Consider the following 25,582-nt stretch of genomic DNA (forward strand, 5'->3'; position numbering starts at 1 on the left):
GGAGAAGTAGATGGTAATACTGCTCAAGGTTTGTACATGTTCAAACAAAATGTCAAACAAACAATAATTTAATAACAAAATTGATTTTTTTTTTGGTTCTATATTTTTAAATATTTTATTTCAAGGTGAAGACAAGTTTCAGATTCATCACCAATAATATTTAGTTTTATGTTATTAATCAAAATAATGCTAAGTGCATTTTAGAATTTCATGGCAAGATGATAGCCAATAAAAATATATAAAATTTTCGAAAAAGGATTTGATTATTCTCCACTTTTTCATCGAAATTATTTTAATTTATTTTATTTGCGTTTACGGTTGTATTGAGAATGTTTCTGCATTTTATAAACAATAATATATTTGTTTTGGCAGAAAAAAAACATTTAAAAAACGGGCCCTTAATGGGCCATAGTAGCCAGTGAGCCTGCCAAACAATTGAGGCTGCTAGGAATAAAAACAACTGGAAAGCGATGAAACGACAATTTGAGAATCTCTTTGATTGAATTTTCCGATCCGACGGAACTCGATTTCTCCGGGAACGGAGACGAAAGTCCTAAGTATGGCGGAGAAGCTCGCGCCAGAGAAGCGACATGATTTCATTCATAACGGTTTTTCTCTCTCTGTTTTTGTTAAAGCAGTTTTCTTTTTTTTTAATTTGGTATGTTTAGCTGCGAACCGGAGAGATTTAATCGATTAATGTTCTTCCATTTCCATATATTTTTCATTAGGGCAAAAGGTGTTTGAGTGGGATCAAACCCTAGAGGAAGTGAACTTGTACATAACTCTGCCGCCCAATGTTCATCCAAAGGCTTTCCACTGCAAAATCCAGTCGAAACATCTCGAAGTTGGCATCAAAGGCAACCCTCCTTATCTCAATGTCAGTGTCCTTTTATTACCTTTCAACAACGTTTTGGATTCGTTGTCTCTCAGTGATCGGAGAGAATCCGGTATGGTATAAATCGACACAATTGACTAAAACTTTTCAATTTCCAGCACGATCTTAGTGCTCCGGTGAAGACGGATTGCTCGTTCTGGACTTTAGGTAATCCAATTTTGTTTGTGTGTCTGTATTCGGCGCATGTTTTCCCCAGAAAGATTTGATGGTTTAGTTTCCGATTTAGATGAACTCTCTGCTTTAACTGGTTACATTGCTGGTGATGATAATTTGAACCTGAAAACGTGAGCTGACTTTGTTATAAATAGTAGAGATAGTTTGGAATTGAAAGTTTCAATATATGAGTGATGGAATGTTGTACAACCAGCATGTTTTGAACTCGGGTATTTAAGTGTGTAAACGATCTTGAGTATTGGTCTTTTTTTTTTTTCATTTCAAAATGTACAGTGTATTTTGGGTTATTATCAGCATCTGTATAGCTTTTTTACATTTTAGTTATCATAGTCTGTCACTGGTTGCTAGTCTGAACTATTGTGTTTGATTTGCAGAGGATGATATAATGCACATTACCCTGCAGAAGAGGGAGAAAGGGCAGACATGGGCATCGCCGATTCTGGGACAGGGTCAGTTGGATCCTTACGCCACTGACCTAGAGCAGAAGCGGCTTATGCTGCAGAGGTTTCAAGAAGAGGTTAGCTATGCAAAAAAGTCTTCTTGCTTTCATATGGTTTCTGCTTTCGTATTTTCTTTTTTCTTGTTGAAGTCTAGCTTGGTTCTCTAATTGAGCTCTAAAAAAATCTTGGGCACCATCTACTGGGTAGAATGAATCTATATCAAAATATGATTACTTTGCCACAGATGATCCGATTTTGATGATTCATGTCTATTCTCATTGATTGTTTTCCTTGTTCAAGCGCTCATATTTTGTTTCCTTGTATCTCTCTCAAGTAGTGAATCTCGTGTGTTCATGGATCAACAGTCTGCATAGAGATGGTTATATAGTTAAGCTGTGGTGGCTGTCTTACTATGGTGTTGAGATTGCTCACTCTTAGTCTAACCTGTTTCCTAACGGTTTGGATTTGAATTGAGCAAATTTTAACATGTCTAGACCGAACACATTTGTCTGATCCATGGGTGGCTTGTCTTATTGTTTTGGGTCTACTTGTATCCTTGCCTTTTATTGAGCTTTAAGTATGCTTTTCTCTTCTCTTTGATTCAATTTTCTTTTAAATGTTCTCTCTGTCGGTTTTTTGCAGAACCCTGGATTTGACTTTTCTCAAGCTCAGTTCACGGGTAATTGTCCAGATCCGAGGAGCTTCATGGGTGGTATTCGTTCTGACTAAATATAGTCCCACTCTTGTTTCTTGTTTCCTACTATTGTGACTAAAACTCCAAAGTCATCTTGACTTAAAATGTCTGAGTGAACAACGTGAATGTCTCATGGCTCACAAATAAACGGCCTGATTCGCGTCTGTATAACTCGTAATTTCGTATTAGCAATCATGTAATCGTCTTTAAGCTGTTTTAGACTTTTAGTTACTCGTAAATAAATGACTCTCGTCTCTGTTTAGTTATTCATTTCTTCCCAACAACATAACCGGAACATCAAATAAGTTCATGGAGCCGTGCATTCTTCTCGACTTTGAACTTGTTGGAAAAGAAGAGTTTCTCTTTATTAAATGAATGAAACATTCAATGTTTGTAATCGCAACTTGGAGATGTAGGTTCAGAATAAGGAATTTGATACTTGGAGATGGACGTGATAAGAATATTTTTTTAAAAAAAAATATAAGATTTAAAAAAAAAAAATTAAACAAGAGAAAATGGAGCTGAATGAGGCGCGCGTCATCTTCATCGCGACACATATCAGAAAAAATAGAGAGGAACGAATCTCAAGACTTCGCGTATAAGCTGATAGCCATTGATTTTGTCTCTTTCCGTTTCTCTCGAATCTCTCGTAGACTCCTTCTTCTAGTTGGTCATCTTCTTCTTCGTCTTAGTTATTATCCCATATGATTCTTCTTTCGACTTTCGGTACCTTCTTAAGCTCACCTTGTCGATGATCCTCTGCTCCAGCCGCCATCAATGACGCAGAATCCTCCTCCGTCGCAGCAAACGCCCAACTCTCCGCGTAGAATTCCCAATCGCCGAGTTCTCATCGTCGGGAATTATTGCCACGACGTTCTTATCCAAAACGGAGCCGTCGTGGCCGAAACCCTCGGCGGCGCCGCCTCCTTCATCTCTAATGTCCTAGATTCTTCCTCCGTCTCCTGCGATCTGGTCTCCAAAGTCGGACACGACTTCAGATACGAGGTTAGCCACGCCCCGATCGTGGTTCCGGAGAAGGAAACCACGGTTTTCGAGGCGTATTTCGACCTGGGCATCGGTCACGCCGATCGGGTATTGAAACGGGTCTCTGCATGTGATCCGATTCTCCCTTCGGATATCCCCGATTCGAGATTCGATTTCGGGATGGCTGTTGGCGTCGGCGGCGAGATTTTGCCGGAGACGCTGGAGAAGATGGTGGAGATCTGCGACGTAGTGGCTGTGGACATTCAAGCTCTGATTAGGGTTTTTGATCCTGTTGATGGAGCTGTAAAGCTCGTGAATTTGAAAGAAAGTGGGTTCCATCATGTCTTGCATAGGATCGGATTCTTGAAAGCTTCATCAGACGAAGCTCTTTTCATGGATGTTGAGGAAATGAAGCGATTGTGCTGTGTGGTGGTGACTAGTGGTGAAAAAGGGTGTAGGATTTATCATAAGGATGATGAAACGGCGGTGCCTCCGTTCCTGGCGAAGCAGGTGGATCCTACCGGCGCCGGAGACAGTTTCCTCGGAGGTTTGGTGGTTGGTCTTGTAGAGGGTTTGGATGTTCCTGATGCTGCATTGTTAGGGAACCTCTTCGGTTCTATTACTGTTGAGCACATTGGTCAGCCCAAGTTCGATTTGACGATGCTTCAGGTTCGATTTTGATTTTGATTTCGTTTCGGTTTTGTCTTAGTTTATTGAATTGCGCGATATGAGAGATGACGATGCCGATTAGAACTGTTGTTACAAGTGTAGATTCAAAAGACAATAGAACGAACATTGAACCAATAGTGTATATGATAATGTGTCAAGCTTGATGATTTGTTAGTTCTTGTTTATAAAAGCGGTGGTGATGCACTAAGAAACATCAATTTTATCACTTTTATCGGTTATTTTCACTGTTTTTTTTTATGCATATGTGATTTTTTTTTTCTATGTGATGCAGAGAGTAAAGGATGAGGTGCAGAGAAGGAAGAAGCAATGTAATCTCTCAAGTAGCCAAAACAATGATCATGACGAGTTTCATGCGCGTCTAAGTCCAGCCCGGTTTCAGGACTCTCCACTTCAACCAAAGTTATTGGTCAATGGTCTATCATGTGACCGATGATGATTGGTTCCTGTGAATACAAATCTTGAATCACCTTTTTCAATTACTAACAACGCTCTTCTGAGTTGTGTAAGCTTCTACACGTTGGTGGATTTTTTGGAAAATTTATTTAGTGTATAAACGCGATGACCAGCGTCTTCAAATGCAGAAGTTTTGTTAGCAAGTTTCGGTTTAACATGTGAGATCAAAATGTCAAATTGAAAACAAGTTTGGATGGGTTGATTATCATCCCATGTTAATGTTTCTAAATCCAAATTTTGGATAAAATGGAGGAAAGTTAAAATAAATCAAAGAAAATCAAACTTGGTAATCCAATTTTAATTTTTGGATTGGTCAAATATCCTTTTGTTCCCGACCGGATTGGTCAAATATTGCAGAAAAGAAAATCAATTTGCAGAAAAGAAAATCAATTTGGGTTAGTTAAAATTCAAATATCAGGTTTTTTTCCTAATTTGCACGTTATCAATTTTATTTAGTGTTGATGACAAAAATTAGTTCACGGTTGAACCGGGAAATTAAACTGGTCAATATGTACAGTTAGGAACCAAACCGGTCGTGAGCGTGAGAAACGCGCGTGAATGCAGAACGTGGTCAACATCAACGCGTGAAGGACATGGCGATTCGGATTCCCAATCAAATTTGGAAAACGAAAAAAATCCTCTGTCGGCATCTTCTTCTACTACAAACAGATTTCTGAATCGTGATTTTTCTTCGGTTAGATTTCTCTTCCCTCTCTCCGACGATTTTCCGTCGGAAATTAGGGATTCGGTTTATTCTGCAGATCGGAAGAGAGTCTTTTGATTTTTGTGGAGACTTCTACGGCGTTGATTCGATTTCATCTACTTTCGTGCGATAATGAAGCAGAAGAGCCAGCAGAAGAGGAAGAAGAAGAGGACTTGCGTCGCAGCCTCCGGTGACGGAGCAGCGTCCGACGGGAACAAAAAAGACTTGGAGGAAGAGAGGAGGGATGTTGAAGGAATTAGGGAATCAGAAAAAGTTGAAAAAAAAATTATCGGTTCGTTAATGGAGGCCTTTTGCTCGGTTTCCGTGGAGGAAGCGACGGCTGCTTATAAAGAGGCAGGCGGAGATTTGAACAAAGCCGCCGAGATTTTGTCGGATCCGGTGGAAAGCGGCGATGACCCGTCTACGAGCTCGGTCACGAGTGGGTCTTCGGGTCAGGAAACCGGGTCTACGTCTGAGTACGGGGCTGGGTCAAGCTCGAGCTGCAGCGAAGACCTGACGAGAGAGAGATGGTTGAAAGGAAACAAGCAGAATAGAGTTATTGCTGCCACAGGGATGGTGTCTTCTGTGATTGGGAAGGATTACTTGAAGCCGAACCCTGTAAAGAAAGAGTTTCCTTTGCTCGAAAGCTCTAAAGAGCTCTGTAGGAACGGGAAAAAAGCTGCGGATAGAGAGAAAGCCGAACAGTTCCTAAACTCAATGCTTGGAGATGATTGCGAGCTTAGCATGGCTGTTGTTAGAGATGTCCTGTGTGAGTATTTCTTCTTCTTCTTCTTCAGTTAGTTTCTCCCTGGGATAAGATTTTTGTGGAGTACTACTCTTTAGTTGCTTCATACTTTATTTTTGTTTAAGGGTTAAAACATGCCCAAAATGCTTGATCATCTGATATGGAAATAGCTGTGACATTGTTATGAAGAGAAACTTGATTGTTCGACATATTGACACGAATTTCTCTCTTTTTGCAGGTCAATGTGGCTACGATGTCGACATGGTAAGTAGATTGTCTTCAAACTTACATGGGGAAGTATTGGTATATTGACAGGAAAGGCCCCTGAAATATGCTGACACTAGCCCGGCATTTATTTGAAAGCTTAATATTCTTTTCTTCTTAGGCTTTGAATGTCTTGCTTGACATGTCTTCTTCATCAACTGATGATTCATTGAGTGGTAAATGTTCCGGCATAGGATTCAGCGATATTGTAAGCGATTACTTTTTTGTTTCTTTCATAGATCTGTTTATTATAGAATATTGTGCAGTCTCCTGACATTATATAGCAGCTGACAGAGACATCATTTGATACTGATACTTCGGAAAGTGAACTTTTCTGGGGTATAGGCTGTAGTCAAAGGTACTTCCATATTATTCTTAGGCTTTCGTTTGGTTATTGCTATTCACTAGTTTTGGTATTATCGGAGTTTATTCACACATTCGTTACAGCATACCTAGTTCTTTGCAACTTTCCCTTGTTCATTTTATATTTAGTCCTTTTCATCTTCTGCAAAGAGCAACAGACGAAATATTTCATGGTGGATGATTCAGTTCATGAACACATGATATTTAACTTACTCCTAAGATAGCCAAAACTTTTAATATAAGTTGCTTTTAACACTGCGGAAGAAGCCATAACTAAAAACACGGCCTGTTTTTCCTCATGGTAGGGATTACTTAAAAGCTCTCACGAGTTATGCAGAACCTTTTGCAACTAGTCAAGGAGGTTCTGAGCTTGGTCTTCCACAAAAGGTGTTAGAGTCTCTGTTCAACACTCCCCAGAGTCCTAAACACGAACCAAAGACAATGAGTTGGAGGAATGTCGCAAAGAAAATGCAGTCACTTGGCATTGATGGTTCTTCTTCTAGCGGGGAAGGGTCTCAGCCTCATACTTTTGGTATTTTACTATTTTTCTTGAGTTTAGTATTTGGCTGCAAATAGCAGGCTCATTTTTCCCTGAGTTTGCAGGCTTGAGCTTCTATATATGGTGTTTACCCGATGAAACACTTGGCAATTTTTGCTATGGTGTCATTGGCAAAAACATCTGAGGTCTCGACTGCTTGTTTGTGTTGCAACTCCTGAATTAATATTTCTTACTCATAAATTGCGTTACCAATCAACCCATACATATTGCAGCGAAGGATGATGGATATTATGAACTCAGAAAAGGTGCAAATGACCAGTGGAATGTTACGAAGTCCTACTATCAAAAAGTAAGTTTTACTTGCTTCCATATCTCTGCAACTGGTGTACTCGTTGGAAAAAATACTAACTAATGCGTTTATCACTTGGCTGAAGGCTGCAGAAGCATATTCGAAAGGAGGGAGGGCTCATGCGGCTTACCTTTCTGACAAGGTGCACCTCATGGTCTATGTTTCATGCTATTAAGACAACTTTTTTGGAAGTGAGATATAAACTTGTGTCCTTGTTCTTATAGGGGAGAACGGCATCTAAATTAGCTCAACGGGCAGATGAGAGGGCAAGCCAAGATATATTCGTCGCGAGGTTAGCTGTTTTAAGGCATTATAGGTGTTATGCTGATACGCTTTCACCTTCCATTTTGTTGTGGACTAAGTCATTGTTGCATCTATATTTATGCAGAAACAAGGGCATAGAGAATGTGATAACGATTGATCTGCATGGTCAGCACGTTAAACAAGCAATGAAACTATTGAAGATGCATCTCTTGCTCGGATCATATGTCCCTTGTAAGTGTGCTCACCAAACTCAGCTACAAGTCTTTTCTTCTTTAAGAGATCATCCCGCTTCGTCTTCTCTTCATTAAACTGGAGATATTCCTTTTTCTGCTAACATTCTTAAATGATCCAGCCATTCAGACACTACGAGTGATCACAGGATGTGGGTCTCAGGGGTATGGGAAGTCGAAAGTGAAACAATCGGTAAGTTTCTTCAACACCCTTTCACATTTTAAACCGAATGGGATCCAAGGGTCTAGAACCAATATACGCAAATTATATAAGACCCGATTGATTGTGTGCACAAAACCGAGAACTTAGTATTGCAGTTACGGTATAACATGATTGTTGATGTTCAGGTCACAAAGCTGCTGGAAAGAGAAGGAGTGAAGTATTGTGAAGAGAACAGAGGGACATTGCTGATCAAGCTTGAGGGATGTAGTAGAGAGTTCAGTTTCTTAGACACAGAGAGTGACACTGAGTAAGTTAAAACTAAAATTAAACTCAGGTTTTAGCTTTAGATCTTAAAACTATGTCTTCTTGTCTATATCTGATGTCTGTGTGTTTAGTAAATGTTGAGCAAATATTCGCCTCCTTAGTTCTCCTTTTCACCTTATCTAAGAGCTATGAAACACTTTCACTGACACTGACCGAATGTATATTTTTCCGATTCTTAGTGTCTAAAAATATTGAGGAGAAGAAAGAAACACAAACAAAGCTAATTAGAACGCAAAGTTTCGAGCTTTACTAGGGATATGATGAAGAATATGGTACGGATTATAGATACATTACGATAACGCACAACTCTTGTAGGCTCAACGGTGAAGAACACTGTGCGGTGACATTTGTGCATTAGAACGAGACATAAGTTCTATTTATAAAATGTCGCTCGAGTTATAACCAGACAGAATAAAAAACCAGAACGCTAGAATCTTTCATAAATGGCTAAGAGAGTTGTTTAAACACAAAAGGAAGTCATCCTCGCATCAATGGAAGTTCAGATCGGGAATACTCCATGAGAGTTGAGTTACAGAGGAAGCTCACCACTGTCCACAATCACAACCTTACTCTTAGGAGTTCCACTCTGATTTCCCTCAGCTTCGATTTTGTACACCACATCCATTCCCGTCACTACCTTCCCGAACACTACGTGCCTCCCATCCAACCTATATAAAGTCCCGAGCTTTCTTATCAAAAGACGGAAACAACAAAATCCATTTCTGTATTTGAATGTCCGACTGATACTGTACTCACCAGCTTGTTGTTACTGTTGTGATGAAAAACTGTGATCCGTTGGTATCTTGACCGGCGTTTGCCATTGATAGAAACCCTGGGAAAAGAAAAAAAAACATTTGATCAGGTCAAAACCTCATATAGGCCGATGACGTTGTACACAAGTACACAACAGAATACTGAAGAAGCCCTCACCTGGACCAGTATGCTTGAGTTTGAAGTTCTCATCAGCAAACGTCTCACCATAGATAGATTCTCCTCCCATTCCATTGCCATGTGTAAAGTCGCCTCCTTGAAGCATAAAGCTTGGTATGATCCTGTGGAACGAAGACCCCTTGTAATGGAGAGCCTTCCCTTTCTTACCTATTCCCTTTTCCCCTGTGAATAAATGAGCATAAAGGTCCAAGTAAGCTTTTAATGTCAAAGGTCGATAAACTTCTAGGCTTAAGATGTGATGGCGGAAAAAAGGTTGTAAAATATTCCATTGACATAGGTTGTTTGCTTACCTGTGCACAAAGCTCGGAAATTCTCTGTAGACAAAAAAAAAAGTTTCAGGAAGTAAGTCCTCTTATGAATATCTCTCGCACATACCCTAAGCTTTCAATCAAGAATTAACGGGACAAGAAACATGTCAAAGGGTACCTGCAGTTTTGGGGACTGTCTTTCCATATAGACCCATGACAATACGACCTGAACAAAAATCATAAATCGGTCTGAGACGTTTTCAACAGAAAACAAGACTCAAGTGCCATTATCAGCATACATCACAAGAAGAATAAACTCAGGAACAAGGTCATACCAGCTTCTTTTCCATCAATTTCGACATCGAAATAAACCTTGTGCGTAATCTCTTTCAAATTTTCCTTGGACTTTTTGGCCTGAAACGTGGAACCAAACATCCAGAAATCAATATAATCAATAGCAGCCGTTTCATACCATTTACAACATTCCAATACATTTGGGGGCATCTTAAGGACAAATTCATAAAACATCATGTTATTCCAAATCTCTTACGTCGGTAATCTAACCATCAAATGTTAGACTAACTCTTGGATCAAAGTATAAGGATCTGTTCCCTGATCCTACGAGACATTACTGAAACCGTCCGAGAGTGAGAGATGATGGAAACTAAATGTTACATCAAACACAAGATGAAACCTAAGACAAAATATACCATAACTAATCGCACTCAATTCGGTATATATAGATAGATAGATAGATCGTGCAAAATCTAAGAACTCAATAGAACATATTTGCTGCAATCGATCAAATAGTGAGAAGAAATCGGCGCGCACAAACATAAAACGTACCTGAATAGCGCTTAGGGTTCCAAGAAGAAGAAGACTCCATAGAAGCAGCGTCACTGAGCTCGCCATCTCTCGCACCGTGCACAAAATGTTTCTCTTCAGAGTTCAGAGAGTCCAGAGTCCCTTTTTTCCTTTGTTTGTCCACCTCTTTTGCCACCTGCGCATTACAAGACCACGTCGATATCCAATCAGATTTTGTCACGTGGCTTGTCGGTATACAATTGTACTTGATACCAGATAGCACAACTTGGGCCCCAGATCTTTCGAGAACAGTAATGGGTAATTGAATTATTAATTACGGCCCATATATCTACTATTCACTTGGCACGTCGGTATTAAATTGTACGTGGTACTTGCTTCATACTCTGATAGCATAAAGGTTGGTCTTAACTCTATGGTTCTTTGTATATAAAAATCAATTTTATTTTTACTGATGATTAAATGATAACCCTTTAAAAACTAAAAATTTAAACGAAAATTTGAGTTGGCTTCCTAGTGGAAGAGAAGGCCGGGTCGGATAATAATGTTTTTTTATTACTAAAAGTCTTTCTAATCTTAGTCAAAACTCAAAAACAAACCACAAGCATGTCACATTACTCCTATCCAGCTTAGATTATTCTAGTATTAAGTGGTTTTAATCAACATCAGTATCAGTATGATTTACCTAACCACGTTTCCATTCACATTAAGAGCTCATTTATATTTAAGTATTGTTAATATATCTACCACTCATCGTCCAGTATATTTTCTGTAGCTAGATCCTAAATACAAGATATTAATGGACACCTTACGTTTTTTACTTAACTATTATTAACAAAGCGAGAGAATTCCTTCTATTTTGTTTGTGTGCCTAAAATAAGTAGATTTAGACAAAGCAGAACAAAACAAAACACTTTAGATCTGCCCCACCAATAGAGGCATATAGCCAATACTTTTTGTTTTTTTTGCCTTTTTCCTTGTTTTCAACATATCTGAAATCTGTTATTCAAAAAAAAAATCTCTATTCCGTGTTCACACTTCACAGAAAATCTGAAACAAGAAAGAAAAACAAAAAAATATCTTCTTCATTATGGGGAAAAACAATTAATACCTGGCGATATATCGCACTATTACTCTTTCTTTCTTTTGTACGGAAGTAAAGTTTTACTCCTTGAAATAACTCAAATTTTCTCTGGGTTTAGAACTAACAAGAATCATTATAAAATTATTACAGAAAAAACGAGATTCGATCTTTTGTTTTTGTTTTTGTTTTTGTTTTTTTGTGTTCAGATGTGAGCGTGGAGAGAGGTTTGACGAGGAAATACTCCCAAATGTTTTCGAAATAAACAAAACATTAAAATCAGGAATGATCTCGAGTATTTAAGTAGAACAGAAAAAGGTTTCACATTTCCACCTTCTTGGATCTAAACAGGACGATATACAGAGTAAGGGCAAGATGGGAAGTTACAAGATGTGTCTGATCTTCACCAGGAAGTTCAGGGTGACGGAGCCTGGTCCGGTCGATGACGTCAGAGATGTTTTCGAGAAATACGCCGACGGCGAGGCTCACATGTCGCCGGAGCAGTTACAGAAGCTCATGGCGGAGGAAGAAGGAGGAGGAGGAGGAGGGTCGAGTCTCGAGGAGGCGGAGAGGATCGTCGACGAGGTGCTTCGCCGGAAACACCACATTGCAAAGTTCACGAGACGAAACCTCACTCTTGAGGATTTCAACTATTTCCTGTTTTCCACTGACCTCAATCCTCCGATTCGCGATCAGGTTAGCATTTTTGTTTTTAACCTGGAGTCAAAACTGTTTCTTATATGTTCCTGGGATAATGCGAGAGAAATGAGCAAATAGAAAGTCTCGGATTTTTGGATGTTTGACCAGATTGACAAAGAAAGGTTACGACTTTTAGAAAATGTCTCTGTTGATTTTACCGGAAAATGTCTGAATGTTCTTGGTTTACTCTGGAATCTGAATGTTTGATTCACCTGTCTAAATTTATAAATACCATTTATGGTACTTTCTATTCTAGGAGTTGCTTACCTCAGGAGATCCTTTTTAGCTAAAAAGATTCAGGAATCTGCGTATAGATTCTCAATTCTTCAGTGATGATTGATATTGTGGTTGGTTTAAACGAATTTTGTCAGGTCCATCATAAAATGGATGCTCCTCTGTCACACTACTTTATATACACAGGCCACAATTCCTACTTAACCGGAAATCAGCTCAGTAGCAACTGCAGTGACCTTCCCATTGCAGATGCTCTGAAACGAGGCGTGAGGGTGGTTGAGTTGGATCTCTGGCCACGTGGTAACGATGATGTCTGCGTTAAGCATGGAAGGTATATTTCAGTCTGGCTTCTTTGCTTAGTCAAAATATGGATGTGTTTCTTGGACTTTGATGATCATGAATTCTCACTTTTGGTGGGGTTCAAACTTCAGGACCTTGACCAAGGCCGTGAAATTGGGGAAATGTTTGGAATCCATTAAAGCTAATGCCTTTACTAGTTCAAAGTATCCTGTTATTATTACTCTTGAAGACCATCTCACGCCTAAACTTCAATCTAAAGTTGCCAAGGTGTTCCTTCTTCTCATCCTGTACAAGTCTTAGTCCCCTTGAAAAGCTCAGGATTAGTCCATCTGTGTATACGAATAACCGTGATTGTTTGCAGATGATAACTCAGACATTTGGAGATATGCTGTACTACCATGATTCTGAAACTTGCAAAGAATTTCCTTCACCAGAAGAGTTGAAGGAAAAGATTCTAATATCAACAAAACCTCCAAAGGAGTACTTAGAAGCTAACGATGTGAAAGAGAAAGATAATGGGGAGAAAGGCAAGGATTCAGATGAGGATGTATGGGGTAAAGAGCCAGCAGATCTTATCTCTACGCAATCTGATCTTGACAAGGTTTGTAATCTTGGCATCAAGGGGCTTTGATTTGGCTGTGCATGTTTTCATTTTCTCAAATCCATACCACATTTGATTGATATTCAGGTCTCAAATAGTATAAATTATCTCAATCAATATGATGAAGAGAGGGGTTCTCGTGATTTTGATACGTCATGCCAATTACAACAAGCACCAGAATACAAGCGCCTTATTGCCATCCATGCCGGGAAGCCAAAGGGTGGCTTACGGATGGGTTTAAAAGTTGATCCAAACAAAATTAGGCGGCTTAGTCTGAGCGAGCAATTACTCGAGAAAGCTGTAGCATCTTATGGTGCAGATGTTATTAGGTATATACAAATATTTCAAATCCTAAACAAGCACTACGTAGCTAGTGTGTTGCTTCTAATATTTCAAGTTAAAACCTATTGTGAAACCTCACAATTGTGCAGATTCACCCAGAAGAACTTTCTGAGGATATATCCCAAAGGCACAAGGTTTAACTCTTCAAACTATAAACCTCAGATCGGTTGGATGAGTGGAGCTCAAATGATTGCATTCAACATGCAGGTTTTTGTCTCAGATCTTCATTTCTTGTATCGCCACCCTGGTTTTTACCTGTTAGGAAACTAGATGATATTTTTTGAAAAAACGTAAATGCAGGGGTATGGAAGAGCATTGTGGCTGATGCAAGGAATGTTTCGAGCGAATGGAGGGTGTGGTTATGTCAAGAAGCCAGATTTTCTTATGAATGTTGGTCCTACAGGACAAGTTTTTGATCCCAACGAAAGCTCCCCTCCAAAGAAAACTCTAAAGGTTGGCTATGCTATATAGTTGAACATCCATTTTTTCCATCTCCTATGCCTCCATATCTTGCTTAACATTTGACAATGGCAGGTGAAAGTCTGTATGGGAGATGGATGGCATTTGGACTTCAACAAAACTCACTTTGATCTCTATTCTCCTCCAGACTTCTTTGTGAGAGTATGTATTGTTTACTCCAATCTTGGTTTTTCCTTCTTTTTTTTTGTTTCCCCTTATCTTGATCTTGAATGGAATTTGAAATTTTGGTTAATACAGGTGGGTATTGCTGGAGCACCTGTGGATGAGGCGATGAAGAAGACAGAAGTAAAGTATGATACGTGGACACCCATTTGGAATGAGGAGTTTACATTCCAGTTAACTGTTCCTGAACTTGCTCTGCTCCGTGTTGAAGTGCATGAGTACGACGCAAATGAAAAAGACGATTTTGGAGGTCAAACTTGTTTACCAGTGTCTGAGTTAAGGCAAGGCATACGCGCTGTTCCACTCTTCAATCGAAAGGGAGTGAAATACGGCTTCACGCGGCTTCTTATGCGCTTCGAGTTTGTCTGAGACGGCATTTTTTGGTGCGTGTATCCATCTAGATTTATATCTTATCTTCTTTATTCGATATGTTGTGTTTTATGTGTCTTATGCTTCTTCATCGAGGAATAAAAGATATCGAATTTTACCTGAGAAATAAATATCTAGATCTTTTGCATTCCAATTCTTTATGGATCGTTTATACATGTTACTAGTTTCTTGGGATGAAGTTTCAAGTTTCGTTCAGCTTGTGAAGTTATAATAATATCAACAAGCATATCTCTTCTTAGGATAAAAACTTAAATCTCTCTATTCCTTTTCTGGATCATTTGGTATTTGATAGCTTAAAATAGTCATTTATACGCATGAGGGCTTATAGATCAAGAAGCTTCGTATCTTTAGCTACATTAATAGTTATTTAAGTCCTTGTCTCTCTGTTTTCTGCACTAAACACGTGAGATTTAGTATATATTCTGGAATCTTTTGTTGTTATAAGAATCCCTTTATGCTAATTAATCAATTTTTGTAATGTTGCTTTACATTTAATAATCTAAAGGTATTTATTCCTAATCCCTAGACAGAGACCACACCACCCATATATGCTTATAAATGAAGAAATATAGATTCTTGATTCTATTTTATCTTTGGAGAGTTTGGTAACTTACAGATGTTTTGAGATTCTTAAAAGACTTTAGGAGCAGTTTAACAATGACTTGAGAGGTTTTGGTTACCGTGAAATGTCAAAGGAAAGAAAGAAAAATGAAAAGTCTGAGAAGCCCAATCGTTGAATCCATGAAGCTTCCTTGAGCTACATCATATGCTTCTGGAATTAGATACCATAGTATTTGTTTAAGCTGGTTTTTTGGAAAGTGAGGTTTTTCAACATGAGTCTCTGGGCTGGGAATATATGGAAAAAGAAGAGCAAAGCTAAGAGCACTGAGCAAAAAGAGGCATATCAATATTTAATTATAATAAAGTGTGGAAGAAAAAAAAAAGATCCATTCATAGTTGGTTGATGAGTTTGAAGATCATGCCAAATGTGCAGGAGTTGTTAATTAACCAAATTGCAGGAACTTTTTGAAGAGAATCCAGGAGATGACAAATATAAAATAGGTACTGTCTGGTGAAAGGAAAATCGGTGTGATTGTAAAGTATCTTATTTGCCTTTTCTCGAGATGAAGAGAGAGCTTGGGAGGTACAAAATGGGCTTGTGTTTCAGTGACAAGTTGAGGATGAACAGAGGAGCTCCACCTCCGGATGTGGTGACGGCGTTTGTAGAGTATACCGAGGGCAGGAACTACATGACGGCAGAGCAGCTATGTCGGTTCTTGGCTGAGGTGCAGAAAGAGACCGAAGTGTTTGTTTCAGATGCAGAGAAGATCATAGAAAGAATTACAAGTGCAAGACATCATATCACTAAGTTCTTGAGGCATACTCTGAACATAGATGATTTCTTTAGTTTCTTGTTCTCAAGTGATTTGAATCAGCCAATTGTTAGTAAGGTATTCTCTACCCTCATGTCTTTATTCTTCTTGCTACATGGAAAATTGCAATCTTTGAGATTTTGTTGTTTCAGGTGCATCAAGACATGGCCTCTCCCTTGTCCCATTATTTCATTTACACGAGCCATAATACTTATCTTACTGGGAATCAGATCAATAGCGAATGCAGCGACGTCCCTCTCATTAAGGCGTTGAAGAGAGGTGTTCGAGCTCTTGAACTTGACCTGTGGCCTAACTCTACTAAGGACGACATACTTGTTCTCCATGGCTGGTATGTCGTTGTGTTCTGAAATATCTACGTTGAAAGTTTGTCGGACAAAGAAAAAAAAGAGAATATGTTTGATGCTTTTTAGGGCATGGACACCTCCAGTGGAACTGATCAAATGCTTGAGATCTATTAAAGATCATGCCTTTTCTGCATCTGCATACCCTGTGATCTTAACTCTTGAAGATCATTTGACACCAGATCTTCAAGCCAAAGCAGCCGAGGTGCTTTCTTGCTCTCCCTAAAGAATCAATGCTGTGTTAGTTTCAGAATTTCTTGAGGTTATTGAAAAAGCTCCTTTTTTTTCTTTTCCTTTTATCTATTGCGGCAGATGATGAAGGAGACATTCATGGATATGATGTATTTTCCCGAGTCTGGCGGTTTAAAAGAGTTCCCTTCACCAGAAGATCTCAAGTACAAAATTGTAATATCCACAAAGCCTCCCAAAGGAAACTTAAAAAAGGATAAGGATTCTGAGTCAGATATATCAGGAAAGGCATCATCAGATATTTCAGCCGACCAAGTAGACGATGAGAAGGTACTTTGGTCAATATTTCGGAGTTTTAAAAATTCTCAAGTGTGATCTTGATTTTTCTCCTTGCTTGCAATGACTATTAAAGGCTGAAGAGACAAGCTTAGCCAAAAATGAAGAGGAAGAAACAAGCGAGGCCAAAAACGAAGAGGATGGATTTAATCAAGAATCCAGCATCCTCACCTACAGTCGCCTGATATTAATTCCTTCTGGAAATGCTAAAAATGGATTGAAGGAAGCACTTACAATCGATGATGGTGGAGTTAAACGGCTGAGTTTGAGAGAGCAGAAGTTCAAGAAAGCCACTGAAATGTATGGAACTGAAGTAATGAAGTGAGTATCACATGCTGATTCAAGAAAGCTAGTTTTTTTTTTTTTCCTTTCTCAAAGCTGATAACATGTATTATACAAAATATAGATTCACACAGAAGAATCTGTTGAGGATATATCCAAAGGCCACTCGAGTAACGTCCTCCAACTACAAGCCATTCAGCGGTTGGATGTACGGAGCTCAAATGGTTGCTTTCAACATGCAGGTTTGCTGTTCTTTTCTTTCTCTAATGCCTTTCTTGACCATTTAGCAAAATCTCAACACACGCATCATCTTTTGGCTTCTGGATTTGCAGGGCTATGGAAGAGCTCTTTGGATGATGCATGGTATGTTTAGGGGCAATGGTGGATGCGGGTATGTGAAAAAACCAGACTTTATGATAAACAAAGGTCCCGGTGAAGAAGTCTTTGACCCAAAAGCGAAATTACCCGTAAAGACAACTCTCAAAGTGAAAGTATACATGGGAAAAGGATGGGACTCTGGTTTCCAGCCAACGTGTTTCAACACTTGGTCTTCTCCTAACTTCTACACTAGGGTAAGTGCAACATCTTGAAAGATTCTTACGACATAGTTGATCTGTGGTTGTCTCTGTTTCATGTGGATTGCATATATTGTGTGAAACCAGGTGGGGATTACAGGAGTAAGAGCAGATAAGGTGATGAAGAAAACAAAGAAAGAAGAAAACACTTGGGAGCCTTTCTGGGACGAGGAGTTTGAGTTTGAGCTTACAGTACCGGAGCTCGCGCTGCTCAGAGTTGAAGTTCACGACTACAACATGCCAGAGAAGGACGATTTCTCGGGACAGACATGTTTGCCTGTGGCAGAGCTGAGACAGGGTATACGTTCTGTTCCGTTGTATGATCGCAAAGGCGAGAGACTAGTTGCAGTTACAATTCTCATGCGGTTTCAGTTTGTTTAAAAACTGAGTTTCTTTCTTCTGCTTATTATCCTCGGAAGAGTTTTTAGCAGAGAAGCTTTTGCCGCAGATTAAAATTAATTATCACTAATAACGTATGGATGAAACAACAATATAAGATATAAGGAATTAAATAACTATGGACCGTTGGATATCTTTTTTGAAAATTGAAACAATAGTAAGCTTTAGATATATGAGCTTATATGTTAATGCTCCCAATTTGTGATGTTGAGTTTTGCTTAGCTTATATTGCTTTACCGCTTAATAAAGATTTATATATCACGTTTTTACTTTCGCCTCGATTGTTTCTTTCCCTTGCTTTGATTAGAATATTATAACATACAAATGAAAATGTAAATGAAAATGAAATCGACAGGCACTCAGGGAGACTACTCGTTCAATTACTCTATCCTCCAAGAGAAATTTCTCGTCGGGCTACTTCGAACGATCCTAACTTCGAGATACTTTGTTTACTAAAATTGGCAAAAATGAGAAAACACAAATAAAGGTTTTGTCGATGTGCTTTGCACCAAAATCGCATAGAATTTATAAAATTTCGGATCAAAACGAGTAGCATCTTTTTTTAGGAGAAAAAATTGTGAATGATTTTTTAGAGAACAATGTCCCTAGAACTAATAATACAGCAACAGCAAAAAGCAATAGATTCGTCGACAAACAATAATGGAGAATAACACAGTAACAAATAGAACTAGAAACCATATTGGTGCTAAAAAAAATGTCCAAATTGGTTAGAGATGGTACTAACTACTAAGTGATGTTTTAATATGAAGTGCGACTTCATTCCTAGATAATTTTTTGACTAGTTTTATAAAAACTACTTAATTTTTCGAAGCATGTAATATTGTATCTTTTTATCAAAACCATGTGATTAATAGAAGAAAGACTATGAAAAATCGCAAATTACATGTAAAAGCACGAATTCGAAAACTTTTCCATTGTTATGAGCTGTGAACTATAATTAACACATCATCAACAGTGTTAATAAGAAATTCAAAAGTATTGACAATAGAGTATCTTGCTTCATATGACAACAAATTCAACAGTATTGACAATAAATTCAATACTATTGACAATAAAGTATCTTGTTACATATTCTGGTAATAAATACTAGATGTCAAAAATTAAAATAAATAAATTCTAGTGTTGAGTCAATACCCCAGCTGTTTCTTTACATGATAATCAATGATTTGTTGTTTGCTCAAAAAAAAAACAAAAATTGCTAGTAAATGATAAATAAAGTTTTGATCTTTTTTATATGGTGTGACGGCTAACTACCATATCGTGTGATCTCCACCAGTTGCTCAGGTATTGGCCAATAGACTCTACCACGGTTTTAATAAACTTTTGGTCAACGGTTCTGTTTAAGTCAACGGCTCTGTTTGGCTTTAAATACCAACTTCAATTCAAACAGCCGACAGATCATTTCTCTGCTACAATTTTTTTTTCCTTTTTTTTTTTATATTTTGTGATAAGAAAAATTTTCAACTCACTATTTATTGAGGTTTCTTGAGATCATCACATCAGGATAAGTACTCACTTTATTTGAAGAATACATGTGTTTCACAAACATGAACAGCAAATAAAATCTCTCTATTTTCTCTTTTCCCTCTACCTGGCTTAACTTTACCAGAAAAAAAAAACATGAAGGAATCATTCAAAGTGTGTTTCTGCTGTGTAAGAAACTTCAAGGTGAAATCAAGTGAGCCACCAGAAGAAATCAAGAAACTCTTCAACGAGTACTCCCAAGACGGCAGGATGTCTGCAGATGAGATGCTCAGATTCGTGCTCCAAGTTCAAGGAGAAACCCACGCAGATTCAAACTACGTGAAGGATATATTCCACAGGCTCAAACACCACGGCGTTTTCCACCCTCGTGGACTTCATCTTGAAGGGTTCTACCGTTATCTGCTCAGTGATTTCAACTCTCCATTGCCTCTGACCCGTGAGGTAAACATTTAAGATAAGCTCTGTTTTTACTTTCAGAGAGAGAGAGAGAATCTCTTGTTAAGTTGAATCTGTTTTCTATTGAATTTTGGTTTTTCAGGTTTGGCAAGATATGAATCAGCCTTTATCGCATTACTTCTTGTACACGGGACATAACTCTTACTTGACTGGGAATCAACTCAACAGTAGAAGCAGCGTAGTGCCGATTGTCAAAGCTCTGAGAAGAGGAGTTCGTGTCATCGAGCTTGATTTATGGCCTAACTCTTCTGGAAACGAAGCTGAAGTTCGTCATGGCGGGTCTGAATCTTTCTACTAAAACGTTTCTTGAACCTCTCAATAAATTCAGTTCTTGGAGAAGTTTCTATATACAGTTTCTTGATTGTGTTTTGTTGATGATCTCAGGACGTTAACAAGTACCGAAGAACTGCAGAAATGTCTAAACGCGGTAAAGGAGAACGCGTTTCAGGTGTCTGATTATCCTGTCGTGCTTACTTTAGAAGACCATTTGCCTCCAAATCTTCAGAAGAAAGTCGCTAAGGTAAGATTCTGATAAATCATAGGAATCTTGTTTAGAACACTGAGTTTTATTAATGGTGAATATGTTTACAGATGGTGAGTAAGACTTTTGGAGGAACATTGTTTCGATGTACGGACGAACATATACAGTCTTTTCCTTCACCAGAACTACTCAAGAATAAGATTGTAATCTCAACAAAGCCACCAAAAGAGTATCTCCAGACCCAAATCTCTCAAAGTTCTACAACAGATGAATCCGTTAAATCTAAAGTAAGAATAACAAAAAACATAGTAATTAAAGTAACCATAAGTGTTTCTTAATGTTGTCTTGAGAGATTTGTGTTGTGACAGAAAGTTGCAGATGCAGAAGAAGAGATTCAAGATGAAGATGAGGAGAGTGTAGCGGTCGAATACAGAGACTTGATCTCGATTCACGCTGGGAACCGTAAAGGAGGATTAAAGAACTGCTTGAATGGAGATCCTAACCGAGTCATACGGCTAAGCATGAGCGAGCAGTGGCTTGAGACTCTGGCTAAAACTCGTGGACCGGATTTAGTAAAGTTCACGCAGCGGAATATTCTTAGAATTTTTCCCAAGACTACACGTTTTGACTCATCAAACTATGATCCTCTTGTTGGATGGATTCATGGTGCTCAGATGGTTGCTTTCAATATGCAAGTAAGAGATCTCTCCTCTCTACTATAAACATAGATTTTCAATAGAAAAAGGAAAGATTAGTGTATACACCAATTTTACTTGGGTATTGTGTAAATGCAGAGTCATGACAAGTATTTGTGGATGATGCAAGGAATGTTTAAAGCCAATGGTGGATGTGGCTATGTGAAAAAGCCTGATTTTATGCTCTCCAATGGTCCTAATGGTGAAATCTTTGACCCTTGCAGTCAAAACCTCCCGATCAAGACAACTCTTAAGGTTTTGTCCTTGTTTCTGTTTCTTCTCTGTCTACGTTTCTTGAGGTAAAAGAAAGCATCCATCTAATTAGCTTTGTGTATATGGCGTATGAGTAGGTAAAGATCTACACTGGAGAAGGATGGAATCTGGATTTTCCTCAAGATCACTTTGATCGATACTCTCCTCCGGATTTCTATGCTAAGGCAAGCAGCTAATAAAATAACTAAATAAGTTTCGTTTCTCAAGAGCCCTAATTATGTTTCTTGCCTATCAAGTCACCTGACTTACCTATTGTTGTTGTTTATTTTCTTTCAGATCGGAATCGCAGGGATACCTTTAGACACAAAAAGTTACAGAACAGAAACAGATACGGACGAATGGTTTCCGGTTTGGGACAAAGAGTTCGAGTTCCCGTTGCGTGTTCCTGAGTTAGCGCTTCTTTGTATCACAGTCAAAGACTACGACAGTAACACTCAGAACGATTTCGCCGGGCAGACGTGCCTTCCCTTGTCGGAGCTCAGGCCAGGGATTCGTGCTGTCCATCTCCACGATCGTGCCGGAGAGGTTTTCAAGCACGTGAGACTGCTCGTCCGGTTTGTCTTGGAACCTCGTTAGTCGTTTTCTTTTGATGATGTTAATGTGTACCGACACTCGTGTCATTAAGTTAAGTGTCGGTACACATTAGCTGGTCGTATTAAGCCACATGATAATAAGAGGAAAATGTATTTGATTAAGATCAGCATGCTATATAAAAAAAGTTAATGATTTTAGTATCATCGACAGTTTGTTCAAACTTCAAGTAGCTGATAAAGAGAATAAAATTTGTTTTAAGCAGTTGATGTGGTCCACTAACCACTAACACAAAATTGCTTTCATTATTGCAATTCACACTAAAGCAATATTGCATTATGCTAAATCACACTAAAGCAAAATTGCTTCATTATGGCAATTATCACTAAAGCAATGACTTCAGTATGCCATAAAACAATTTTAGAATATACTAGCTAGTATTTTAGAATATACCAGTACTATGTATTTGTTACCATTGGATACTAAATTTTCCGACACGATCAGAGAAAGAGTGGAGATTTAATTAGGGTGTGAATCTAGGAAGGCCAATCTTGGTCCCAATGGACTGAATATCCGCCTGAACTTGAGCTTCAAACTCTGAGTAAGTGAATGGCTTATATTTTGATGACTTTATCACGCAATCTCTTTGTGGGAACACAAAATAACACACCGAGTATCTGTCTCTCTTTATATCCTTCTTCTTCACTCTATGCTTCACACTCTTGTACGCATCGTCGCTTATCACCTGATTGTATATGATTTTTTGTAATATATATATACATCGATCAAATGATTATATATATATAGAGTCGACCAAACTCAAGAATACGTTTAGTTTACCTGCATCATATCTCCGAGACTGACGATGAGAGTATTAGCAACAGGTTCTACACGGAACCATTCTTCACCTTTCATGATCTCAAGCCCTCCAGTTTCATCTTCTTTTAATACTGAGATCACCGAACTATCCGTGTGGACTTCCATCCCCAGAGCTTCTCCGGCTGTCTCACCAGAGGAGCTGGAGGGATACCGGTAAACCCTTATGAGCCCTGTGGACTCCGATAAGTATTCTGATCTCCGGTCACCGGATAATTCTAGGTTCAGAGTTTGTGCTATAGCATGAAATAAGGTTACGGCAATTCTTGTTATGTGCCTTCCATATTCCTCCATCAACACTCTGCACGCTCACAAGTCACAGCACGGAAGCATTAAGAATACCAATGAATTAGAAATAATGGTGGATCCGCAAATATTAACAAGCTGTATTAACATTTAGCGCAATGGTTCACAGGCGTTACAACAAGATTGGAATGCTGAAATCAAGACTACGTGGAAAACTACGTGCATATACAACGTGGCATTTTTTTTTCAAAATGAAATAAAGGTGTTGGATTCAATCATATCTATTTAGAATGATACTACCAAGCCGCTACGGTTTACCATTTTAGGCATTTTCAAATGCTGCCAATTTTTTTTTTTTTTTGTTGGGGGTAAAATGTTAAGAAAACCACTGTTTGAGTTTAGTAGAATACAGTGGCCAAAAACTATAATGAAGTGGTTAATTTTCAGTAAACGTCTCATAATAGGAGCACTAACCCGGATTTAAATTAATTTCTTTTAGAAAAGCATATTACGCAAACAAAAAAAAGTAAACATCTCGTCAATCAAAACGCCATGCACGTGACACGTACTGTTCGTCGTCAACTCTACAGTCTACACCCCCACACATACCATAACTACAAGAGATAATGACTGGTTTTTGGTGGACTTCAATAAATATGATTTTAATATCATATACACATCTCGAAATTTAATATGACCACGTTCATTGAAAGATTATTATATGGTTTGTTATATAAGACTATAGATAATAGACTTATAGGACATATGTACATTAGCTAGCTAAATTTCAATTACTGAGCACTATAAATGTTGACTAATTGATTAATTAATTAAGTAGAAAAAACATTAATAATTTATTAACCAGTATCTGAGGAAAAAGAAAACGACATCGTGTATTAATTACCTGAAAGACTCTAGTCTTGAATGTTGAGCATCATCATCATCATCATCACAAGAAGTAGAAGCTGGAAGCTTCGAGAGAGAAGAGAGAGGGACGTTGAAACCTTCGACCATGTTCACGTTCGAAGCTTGAGTTCCTCTCTTAAGTGCATCTCCCAAACGATTTAGAGCGGGTGTTCCCCAGAAATACGATAACGGAGACTTAACGGCGGTGAACAATTCTCGTTTGTTCTCAAACGGCAGACTCAGCAACGATTCCGAGATCTCCTGAAGCTTTGACGTCAACGCCAACGGTACTCCGTGATTCTCCAGACGGAATATTCCCCACTCTTTGCATGCCTCTGTTAGTATCTCCTTGTCCAAACGCTCCAAATCGATAACCGGTATAGGGATATCCTTGTCCCCGACAAGAACCGGTTCGATCTCTGGCGTAGCTGGAGGATCTCCGTCGTTGATTACACGCCGGAAAGCCGGTGGATATGAGTCACTGATGCTCATCGCTCCGCCGATGAAAGTCTTAGGCTCTCTTCCTCTCTTTAGATCTTCTTTATCTATCTTTTTTTTTCTTTCACTGAATTTCAATAAATTACTTATAAACAATTGTATTGGTATTAATGACAGTTGTATTTTGCTTATGATTAATTAATTATAAATAATTTGTCCTTTTTTACTAAGTTATTATGTCTGATGTGAAAATTTCGGTCTATATTTCCTAATAATATGAAGACAATTAAATGTCGCTTGTCACGGATTTACATTTGTAACACAAATAAGGCATAGCTAGATTCTGTCTAAACAAAGAGACTATTATGCATGCTAGATGGATACGTGTACCATATCTTCATAGCTGTCGGTCCATCTCGTAAAATTCCAATACTCTTTTCTATATACTTTCTAAATGAATCAAAACTTTGTTTTCTTTTTGTATGGTCTTAAATGAAAATCAGAAGAACTTATATTGACACCCATACAACAGTTGTTTTTGGTTCTCATTTCCTATTAGTTTAATCTGGAGCTCGGTTAGAAGCTTATAAAATGAATTAGAAACAAATTTATACCAAGAATCCCCAATCGACTTTTTAAAAAAGAATTCTGTTGAAATTCGTTCTAATGTGATGAGCTGTTGGTTCTGTTGTGGAAGTCACAACGAATCCATCATAATACATAAACATACACGAATATGATCCGTTTCAGGTTTAGTCAATTGTGGTATGCACGAGAATGCATTATTTCTTTTTTTTTGTTTGGTAAAAAATGTTTGTTAGTTTCTTTTCGTGAGTGTAAGCTGCGATTCGGATTTCAATATTGCGGCGTTTAACGTTATATCTACAACAAAATCTAAATTAAATCCCTAGAGCAAAAAATAAAAAGAAATAGAGAATATTGAATTTTTTTTTTTTTGTACTTTAAACCAATGTATGGTATTTTACTAGCTGAAAAATTCATAAAGTTAAGAGACTAGATATGGTTGGAGTCATTCGACTACAATATCAATCATGATCAATCACTGTAAATACAGTAAGCAGCAAAAATATTGAATGCTTTTGGGGATCAGTTT

At 38.2% G+C, this 25,582-nt stretch overlaps 8 protein-coding genes across 8 annotated transcripts; 6 read left to right on the forward strand and 2 right to left on the reverse strand.

The window, feature by feature from the left end:
- Positions 1–480: 480 nt before the first annotated feature.
- Positions 481–2,465, forward strand: LOC18018582 (nudC domain-containing protein 2). The gene is made up of 5 exons (XM_006400984.2): positions 481–608; positions 729–877; positions 994–1,042; positions 1,444–1,586; positions 2,152–2,465. Exons 1-5 carry the CDS (start codon positions 560–562, stop codon positions 2,236–2,238), a joined length of 477 nt encoding a protein of 158 aa, XP_006401047.1. The 5' UTR covers positions 481–559; the 3' UTR covers positions 2,239–2,465.
- A 279-nt stretch (positions 2,466–2,744) lies between these two features.
- LOC18018583 (inositol 3-kinase) lies at positions 2,745–4,473 on the forward strand. Its single transcript, XM_006400985.2, has 2 exons — positions 2,745–3,856; positions 4,149–4,473. The coding sequence occupies exons 1-2, from the start codon at positions 2,981–2,983 to the stop codon at positions 4,308–4,310; spliced, it is 1,038 nt and encodes a 345-aa protein (XP_006401048.1). The 5' UTR covers positions 2,745–2,980; the 3' UTR covers positions 4,311–4,473.
- A 469-nt stretch (positions 4,474–4,942) lies between these two features.
- LOC18018584 (SMR domain-containing protein At5g58720) lies at positions 4,943–8,423 on the forward strand. The gene is made up of 11 exons (XM_006400987.2): positions 4,943–5,802; positions 6,017–6,042; positions 6,164–6,250; positions 6,330–6,400; positions 6,711–6,937; positions 7,177–7,253; positions 7,339–7,395; positions 7,478–7,545; positions 7,642–7,748; positions 7,870–7,940; positions 8,096–8,423. Exons 1-11 carry the CDS (start codon positions 5,166–5,168, stop codon positions 8,219–8,221), a joined length of 1,554 nt encoding a protein of 517 aa, XP_006401050.1. The 5' UTR covers positions 4,943–5,165; the 3' UTR covers positions 8,222–8,423.
- Positions 8,424–8,556: 133 nt separating this feature from the next.
- On the reverse strand, positions 8,557–10,439 carry LOC18018585 (peptidyl-prolyl cis-trans isomerase CYP20-1). The gene is made up of 7 exons (XM_006400988.2): positions 10,280–10,439; positions 9,769–9,847; positions 9,612–9,659; positions 9,476–9,499; positions 9,165–9,347; positions 8,991–9,066; positions 8,557–8,902 (listed from the first exon to the last, which is right to left on the reverse strand). The coding sequence occupies exons 1-7, from the start codon at positions 10,343–10,345 to the stop codon at positions 8,764–8,766; spliced, it is 615 nt and encodes a 204-aa protein (XP_006401051.1). The 5' UTR covers positions 10,346–10,439; the 3' UTR covers positions 8,557–8,763.
- Positions 10,440–11,578: 1,139 nt separating this feature from the next.
- On the forward strand, positions 11,579–14,671 carry LOC18018586 (phosphoinositide phospholipase C 4). Its single transcript, XM_006400989.2, has 9 exons — positions 11,579–12,032; positions 12,407–12,600; positions 12,701–12,836; positions 12,931–13,170; positions 13,258–13,499; positions 13,602–13,719; positions 13,813–13,965; positions 14,047–14,133; positions 14,230–14,671. Exons 1-9 carry the CDS (start codon positions 11,712–11,714, stop codon positions 14,521–14,523), a joined length of 1,785 nt encoding a protein of 594 aa, XP_006401052.1. The 5' UTR covers positions 11,579–11,711; the 3' UTR covers positions 14,524–14,671.
- Positions 14,672–15,247: 576 nt separating this feature from the next.
- On the forward strand, positions 15,248–18,292 carry LOC18018587 (phosphoinositide phospholipase C 5). The gene is made up of 8 exons (XM_006400990.2): positions 15,248–15,995; positions 16,070–16,266; positions 16,349–16,484; positions 16,592–16,798; positions 16,881–17,125; positions 17,211–17,328; positions 17,419–17,658; positions 17,749–18,292. The coding sequence occupies exons 1-8, from the start codon at positions 15,669–15,671 to the stop codon at positions 18,040–18,042; spliced, it is 1,764 nt and encodes a 587-aa protein (XP_006401053.1). The 5' UTR covers positions 15,248–15,668; the 3' UTR covers positions 18,043–18,292.
- Positions 18,293–19,623: 1,331 nt separating this feature from the next.
- LOC18018588 (phosphoinositide phospholipase C 1) lies at positions 19,624–22,231 on the forward strand. The gene is made up of 8 exons (XM_006400991.2): positions 19,624–20,007; positions 20,105–20,301; positions 20,407–20,542; positions 20,614–20,790; positions 20,872–21,198; positions 21,298–21,453; positions 21,549–21,635; positions 21,748–22,231. Exons 1-8 carry the CDS (start codon positions 19,702–19,704, stop codon positions 22,045–22,047), a joined length of 1,686 nt encoding a protein of 561 aa, XP_006401054.1. The 5' UTR covers positions 19,624–19,701; the 3' UTR covers positions 22,048–22,231.
- Positions 22,232–22,247: 16 nt separating this feature from the next.
- Positions 22,248–24,571, reverse strand: LOC18018589 (gibberellin 2-beta-dioxygenase 8). Its single transcript, XM_006400992.2, has 3 exons — positions 24,029–24,571; positions 22,843–23,179; positions 22,248–22,747 (listed from the first exon to the last, which is right to left on the reverse strand). Exons 1-3 carry the CDS (start codon positions 24,520–24,522, stop codon positions 22,526–22,528), a joined length of 1,053 nt encoding a protein of 350 aa, XP_006401055.1. The 5' UTR covers positions 24,523–24,571; the 3' UTR covers positions 22,248–22,525.
- Positions 24,572–25,582: the final 1,011 nt, after the last annotated feature.

This window comes from Eutrema salsugineum, unplaced genomic scaffold (assembly GCF_000478725.1).
Source record: "Eutrema salsugineum unplaced genomic scaffold, Eutsalg1_0 scaffold_2, whole genome shotgun sequence".
NCBI classification, from domain to species: Eukaryota; Viridiplantae; Streptophyta; class Magnoliopsida; order Brassicales; family Brassicaceae; genus Eutrema; species Eutrema salsugineum.